The following is a 7,810-nucleotide window of genomic DNA, read 5'->3' as shown; positions in this document are numbered from 1 at the left end:
TATGTGAGCAAAGGAGAACACAGCTGAAGACTCTATTACTGTTTACCAATCTGTTATTGTACAGATATAACAAATGCTTTAAGCTCTTAGTGGTTTCTATGCCCTTGTGTATAAAACTCAGGCTCACTGATTCAACCAAGTTCATGCATGCCACTGGTCAGAAGCTGATTTTTTTACAGTGGGCAGTTTTGGGTGGGTGTCTTCATGGTCATCTCTCTCTCTCTCTTTCTCACTCTTTCCCTCCCTCCTTCTTACATATAAATATATATATTTTTGCTCTTTGTCTGGTTTCTTTTCTGCTTAACTGACACATAATCAGCAGGGACCTTGTGACTTGACTAATGATTCTGCTCATAGCAGTGGTCACAGGCTTTGGCATCAAAGTCCACATTGCACAATGAGGTGCTGTGCAGAGCTACCGGAGCTGGTCTGGAAGGCGCTAGCTCAGTGTGAGAGTGCAGCCAGGCTAATAAATAGCTCAGAGCAGGCTTTCATGGATCTGCTTTATTTTTGTCAGGCGTCTGAACTTGTATCCCTTTATGGTACTGCACTATGGGAGTGAAATATGTGTGCTTATTTAGAGCTATTTGGAGTATCTCTGGCTGGCACTGTACTAGGCAGGTCAGGGATGTTCACAAACTATGAAGACGGTGATAAAAGCTAAGGTTTGATTTTATAGTTGCTTTTATTGTTTCTAAGAGAGCTTGAAGAATAAGGAAACTGCTTCTTTATCAACCTTTTCATCTACAGCAGCCACAGCCATTAAGGCACCCTGGGGCCCACTGCAGTGATGGCAGCCTCCTCAGTGATTTCAGTAAGACCTGGACTGATGAGACAAGCTACTGTGGGCTGATACACAGACCTACACTGAGGTACTACTCTGAAAATCTACCCCTTTTTTGGTTTAGCTTGCGCCCACTTTGTTTCTTCAGTGTTAGCATGGCAGATACCTTAGATATGGCTGATGCAAGTTCATATAGATGTATATGGAATAAGTATTAATGCCTTTTCTATTACGTTTTACAGACAAACTGGAAGATCCGTGTCATGTTGTCCCTTAAGTCCTGAAAATAGTGCCTGAAAATGGGATACTATTATTCATCATTCACATTTCAGCCCCTGACCCAACTGTGCATATCACTCATCCAGGCTTCTCCTGCCGTGAAACCAGTCTGACCACCAGTTTTGGAGAGGAAATGTTTTATAGCTGCCTGGAACGCACCGAGAGACCTGTGCTCCCTGAGGTACAGCGTAGTGCTGAACCTGAAAATGTTCCGTATAACTGGGAGCCCATTAGCTAAAGCAAGAGGGCAGAACGTGACCATATTTTATTTTAATAAGCTTGGCTATTATCCTCGGTACACATCACAGGAAATCCCTGTTAGTGGCGGCTGATCACAGAACTTCAGTTTGCAAACTCATCTGGAGAAAGGCAGCTGTGACATTAACTATTCCACCCCAGCTAAGGACTTCCATGGATTAGTGGCCATAGACTGGGAGCACCGGAGCCCTCAGTGGGACTGTGACTGGGATGCAAAAGATGTTTACAGGAGAAAAGCCAGGAAACTCATTTCTCAAATGGAAGGGAATTTTTCAGCAGCTGATGTTGAACATTAAGTCAGATTTTCCTTTGAAAAAAGTGCAAAAAGCTTTTATGAAGGAAACAATTGCATTAGGAATGAAAAGCAGACCAAAGGGCCTGCAGGGATACTGTTTATACCCTGACTGCCACAATTACAATTTCCGTGTTCAGAACTGATCTGGTTCCTGCCTAAAGAGTGAAGTTTTGGGGAACAATGAACTTCCCTGGCTCTGGGATGGCAGTGCAGCCCTGTATCCTTCCACCAGCATTAAGAAATCCCTTGGAAGCAGTGAAAACATTTTGCACTTTTCTGAATTTATGGTGAATGAATCCATAAGGATTTTCTTCATGACATCCCAAGGTTATGTTTTGCCTGTATTTGTGTATAGTTGACTAGGTTATGGAGATGAACCTTTATTTTTTTCTCTCTGTCATAAGCTCTTGTTGGAACAATGTGGGTTGCATTTATGCTTTAACCATTCTTGCAGATGGTACATTGGGATGGAAAACCTCCAACCGGCTCCAGCTCTGCTGGTTCATGTTAATTGTCCACATGCTTGAAGAGCTCAATGTTCTGAAGAAAAAACGCAGTCTCAAATACCCTTTTTTTCTTTATTTTTTTTAAGCTTTATTTCAGCACTGTGCTATACTCAAACAAGCATTTGAATGGATTAAAAGGATTTCAGCAATCTGATGTAGTATGTAGGATGCAGTTAATACATTAATCCCCCCGATGTACTTTCTTCTGCTCAGGTATGCAATCACTAACTAATCCCCAGATAGCTGCCCCTTTTATACAAAGGAAGCTGAGGCAGAGATGTTAGCAACTTGCTCAGTGTTACAGCTAAGCAACTTACTCAGCTTAGGTATTGAAACCAGGAGTCATGGACACACGGCTCCATCTCAAAAACATGTAATTTATTCCCATGCCTACCTCAGAATAGACAAACAGTGCACCAGAAGCAAGGAGTACTTGTCATATCAGCTGAAAACACACACACACACAAATGTTTTTAAAACAAATGTCTTAACCTAGCCCTTCTTTACTTGGTTCTGGACATCCTCCTAGAAATTGAATGAAGAAAGAATTTTCCTGTGAACAAGCAACATAACCTATCTGTCCTTGGTAGACACTGGCTGCTCTACCAGCAGGTCTCAAATTCTGTATTTCAGAGTTTAGCAAGTGAGCTGTATTCACTTCTTAAAGGCTGAGTTCAGTCTTTCAGCCCAGGTACAGAATCCAAAGCTGGCAGCTTTTCTGGGAAGGAGAATTATCTCACTCTCCTAGTAGGTCCCACTACTCCCATAGCGTTGCCATCACCCACTCGCTCCAGCTGGAAGGCATGTGCCTGTTCTTGGCTGAAGACCTGGCTTTGGGCCACTTTGTGTCTTGTGGGACGAAGTCCATGTCGTATGTTAGGCATGGGGGAAGTGGGAGAGGGTCCCACAACATGAGCAGGCCATTGCATATCTGAGTGGGGTTGGGGGAGAGAAGTAAGACATGCTATTTTTATACATTCTGTGGTCATGCACAGTCTGTATTATCGATTTACCATGTGTGACAGCTCAATCAAGTGGCAGACTGGAAACAATGCAGTTCACATATGGACAAAACACAGTGATGACAGAAAATGCTATTTTGTACCTCTGGCTGTCTACGCTGCATTTTCTTTGGGTTTTGCTTTTGAGCTAGGGAGCTTCCTTTCCTATACCTGACCACTTTCTTGACCTAACTCTGAAAGATGTGGATTGATGAGGGTGAAGATAACTGAATCTTTCAGAGGGGATCCTGCTGCAAAGCTGAAGAGTTATTTGCTCATCTCATTCCTAGACAGACTTGAAGGAGGCATAGGCACCTGCTTTGCTGGTTTTATCCAGCTTGCCCTTCCTTAGCATTGCAAGAAGATAGATGGGCATCAAGAACTGCTGCAGGCTGGTGTGTAACCCCTTCACCATTTTATGCCCAGTTTCCACCTTTTTTCCCCCTTAGGCAGACAATTCCTGTGAAGATTTTCTGCTTTGATTCTTCATGTGAGGTGGCCCTCAATCTCCCTTAAATCTATAGTGGTGTGTCTAGGGAGTCACTTGCATATCAATGGTCTTTTATCTTCAGTGCTTGTGGCATCGTAATTTACTTGTTGCTGATTCTTAATCACCGGTCAAATTAAGGATATAAACATCCATGCACCTAATACCCTTCTCTTAGAGCCTGCAATTTGAGGGAAAAGTATAGTGAAAGACATCTTTCTGAAACAAACATAAAAAGAGCACGAAAACAAACTGAAATTCTTGAGAGTTATCAAGAGCCACATTTTCTCTTTCATTTAATGTTGCACAATGCCAGCATTCACCCTCCTATAGTGTGTGTCTATTAATGGTAACATTTTCTAGGGTTTTTATAAGAAACTGTGAGTTCCTAGGGAAAGCAGCATGAACAATGCATGCTTTTGGAATCCCAGCTTTCAAATTGGAGTGGGACTGGAAAATAGCTGATTGACATGGCAGAATGGCTCTCCTCTTATCAGCAAAAACAGAGCCGATGGAATGCTTTTGGGAATTCTCATGTTAAAAATCCCACTTTAATTAAAGGATTTTAGTTGTTTCTAGTAATAATGAGATATCAAATAATTGCAATTGCTTTTTGCATCAAAGTGAATTAAAATGCACTCTCTTCCCAGTGTTTGCTCACTTGCTTATTCTCAGGTATCTCAGGTAATGCCTAAGTCTGCAAGGATCAGCTTATGTTTAATAATCTTTGTACTCTAGACAACAAACCTTGAAACACAATAAAAAACAGTTTATAGGAACCACTATGAAAAGAAAGTGCACTCCAAAGGACTGCCACATAAATAACCATTGGATTGCTTTAGAAAGGCTGTGAAATGCCGAATTACCCTGACAGTGATGTCTTTACTCTTTTCACTGTAGCGAGATCTTATTAACACTATTGGAGAGAGTGCTGCTTTGGGAGCTGCAGGCATTGTTATTTGGAGAGAGATGAGTTTAACTTTGTCAGAAGTAAGCCTGTGCCTGATTTAAATGCAATGTGTGAGATCTTCATTTTACCTTATTAATAGACCTTAACTGCACCAGTTCTGAGGAGTCAGTAGAGCAGAGCTGACTACTTAATCACTCGGCTGCCCCCAGCCAGGATGACCATGCAACACGCAATTCTTCCTGGTTCAACCAGGCCTTGTGAGGCTTACGGGCAACCCCGCGGTAGGGAAGGAAGTTCATGGCTAATACCTGGCATTCTGGGAGACAGTTCCTCAGTATTTGTCATCCTGGTCAGATTCCTTTCCAGTTGGATAAAACACCAGGAAATATACTAGGGCCTGACCTGCACACCAGTCAGACCAGATTAGGTACACCAGTGCTGCCCAGCAATTTGTCTGGTTACAAGAACTCTATCTGTGTCTCTGTGTGGGCAAGTAAAGTGAAGCAGGCTGTTTAGATCAAGTGGAGAGGCTTTGTATCATGTGATATCAGACTTAGCCACATTAAACTCAAAGATTTATGTCTGAAGCCCCATTGTGTCCTGGAGCCTTTAGACAGCCACATTTTTTGCCAGGAGAAAAGGCTTTGTCCTCAGAGCTGTGTGAAGTGGGTGTTCCTGGGCCACTTTTCTCCTGGCAGATAGTAAAGAAACCCAGCCATCATGAGAATAAATGGCTGAAGGTAAGTGTTCAGTTGTCCTCAGCAAATTCAATTACTTTGGCCAATTTTTGTGAAAATTCAGCCATCACTTCTGTCATAGTCCATGTGAAAAGGAGGGTTGAACTTCCTCCCAGCTGGGTCAAGTGACACAGGCAAGCCCCTGGAGCATCTCCATCAGCTCCAGACCCCCATGCTCTTGCTATGCAGCCATGCTGTCAGCACCTGCATTTCTAGCATACATCATAGATCCTTTCTACATCTACAAGCTGCAATGTTTTCTAGGGAGTGCAGATTGATAAGGCCATTTGCAAAATTCTGCACCTCCCCTAGGTTATATTTTCTGTATAAAATCTCCTGACAATCCCTTACACTAGTTACATGTAGGTTATCCCAAATTAATTCATTAATGTGGGCTGCTTACCTATTGCATATTTTTCAGGCTGAAAAAAAGAAAAAAAAATAGAGTGGTTAGTTTCTAGGGGTTAAGTATTTCTGAAAGAGAATTTACTTGAGTGAAGCAATTACAAACAGTTTGGTTACTGGTAATATATATATAAATATTCATATGCACACATAAAGTATACGTGAGATAATTGTCTTTAGAATCTCTGTAGTTGAAAAAAATAAGACAAATAGCTGCAAAACCAATAAAGGACCTATGAGACCTAAGATGAGTTCCCTACTTTTTTTTTTTTTTGACCCAGGCAATGAAGCAGTAACTCCCACTGGCTTATATTATCCATTTTGTTCCAGAACTTTAAGGATCGTCAGGCTTAGAGCTTTGTGGTTTTGCACCTCTTGGCAGCTTTTAATTCTTCAAACATATGCTATTATCCTCATATCTAACCTCAGTGAGTTATTGTCATAATAGCTATGTTAAACAAATTATTGTAAAACAAACACTATCTTAAAAGAGCTCTTGAAGGCATGTAAGAAATTTTTTTTGTTTTGTTTTTACAGAACTCCTTGAACTCCTTTGCAGAATGAAATATTTTAAATTCCTTTTAAAATAAGGGAGACGGGGACTAGAGCACAGCCAATGAATGAGAAATAAATTGAGTTTAGAATGATCCTTCTTTAAAAGAAAAAAACATATAAATGAAATTCAGACTATCTTTCAAAAAAAAAGTTTTTTAAGCACATTCTTGATAGGAAAAGTAGAAATTTCTGATAGATATATATATATATATTTTGATGGAATGGCTTTTTCAGAAAAATGTGGTTTGTAAAAATCAAAGTTCTGATTCTTGTGGAATTTTTGAGGAAAGGTGTAAAAGGACTCATTTAGCATCCTGCTTGTGCTGTAGGACTGAAGGACATGCTAACAGGATACAAAAGCAGCATGGAGCTGGGACAGGGGAGGGTCAGGCTGGGTGTTAGGGAAAGGTTCTTCACCCAGAGGTGGTCGGGCACTGGGACAGGCTCCCCAGGGCAGTGGTCTCAGCACCAGCCCTGCTGGAGTTCAAGAAGCATTTGGACAGTGCTCTCAGACACATGGTCTGATTTTGAGGTTACCCTGTGTGGAGTCAGGAGTTGGACTTGGTGATCCCTATGGGTCCCTTCCATCTCAGGATATTCTATGATTCTATTATTCTATATGGTAAAGTTGTACCTGCCTATACTACATTAGTGCATCTTATCTAAATGTTATTATATTCTATAGTATCCTGGCATGGATCCAGCTCTCCAGGCCCAGATTTCTCCCACCCAATATATCCATTGAACTGGGACAAATTAGAAGTGAACACATTTGGTGGGGATAGGGGCACCTCCTGAGGATGACTTTAGGGTTTAGCAGTAGGGTTTAGCTGTTTTTGAAGTCACACTTGAGCAGTAGGTGTTAGAGATGGCAGTTTGGTCAGAGGTGCCTATATCCCACCTCAGTTTTAAGCCAGGCGTCTAAGTCCTGGTTTGGATCTGGGCTGTGTTTCCTTGTTAGTCAGAGGTACAATACTTTTCCATGGAAGTACAAAACAGCTCTGATGTACTGCTTCCTTCCTTTGAGAGATACAAGTTTTCTTTATTTGTTTGTCTGTTTTTCCCCCAACAACACAAATAATTTTTCAAGTGCTCTCCTGTTATTATATATTCAGAGGAAGACCTCAAAATCCAAGTTTCATTGAGAATTATAATTCTTGATTATTACAGCCTAGTAAGGCAACCAACAAAGCACAGACCAATCCAACAAAACCTGATTTTCAGCTATTTCAGAAGTATCTACCAAGTTTCAATCTCTCTTTTTAAATGGTATGGGCAGCCCAGATGATTTTGTAAGGACAAATTAGCACACACTGTAGTGTGCTAGTGATCAGCTGCTGGGTGATACAGTGATGAGGTACTTCTCAAATCACAGCAGGTTACCTCCCACACACGCTGACTCTGTTCTCAGTGGAAAAGCTGAACCAGCTCATGACTCTTCTGCTAGCATACCTTTCCTTTTGAGGCCAGACATTCACAGAATCGTAGAATAGAATCACAGAACATCCCGAGTTGGAAGGGACCCATAAGGATCATCAAGTCCAACTCCTGGTACCGCACAGGTCTACCCAAAAGTTTAGACCATGTGACTAA

General features: G+C 41.5%; 1 protein-coding gene across 1 annotated transcript; it reads left to right on the top strand.

Annotated features, from left to right (window-relative positions):
* Positions 1-1,083: 1,083 nt before the first annotated feature.
* HYAL4 (hyaluronidase 4) lies at positions 1,084-6,226 on the top strand. The gene is given in 6 exon segments (XM_050708142.1): positions 1,084-1,644; positions 1,646-2,012; positions 2,809-2,813; positions 4,511-4,600; positions 5,219-5,260; positions 6,200-6,226. Coding segments are annotated over 6 exon segments (1,092 nt in total).
* Positions 6,227-7,810: the final 1,584 nt, after the last annotated feature.

Source organism: Cygnus atratus, chromosome 1 (assembly GCF_013377495.2).
Source record: "Cygnus atratus isolate AKBS03 ecotype Queensland, Australia chromosome 1, CAtr_DNAZoo_HiC_assembly, whole genome shotgun sequence".
In the NCBI taxonomy this organism is placed as follows: Eukaryota; Metazoa; Chordata; class Aves; order Anseriformes; family Anatidae; genus Cygnus; species Cygnus atratus.
Note: the sequence above shows the minus strand (reverse complement) of the source record. Positions and strands in the feature narration are given on the sequence as shown.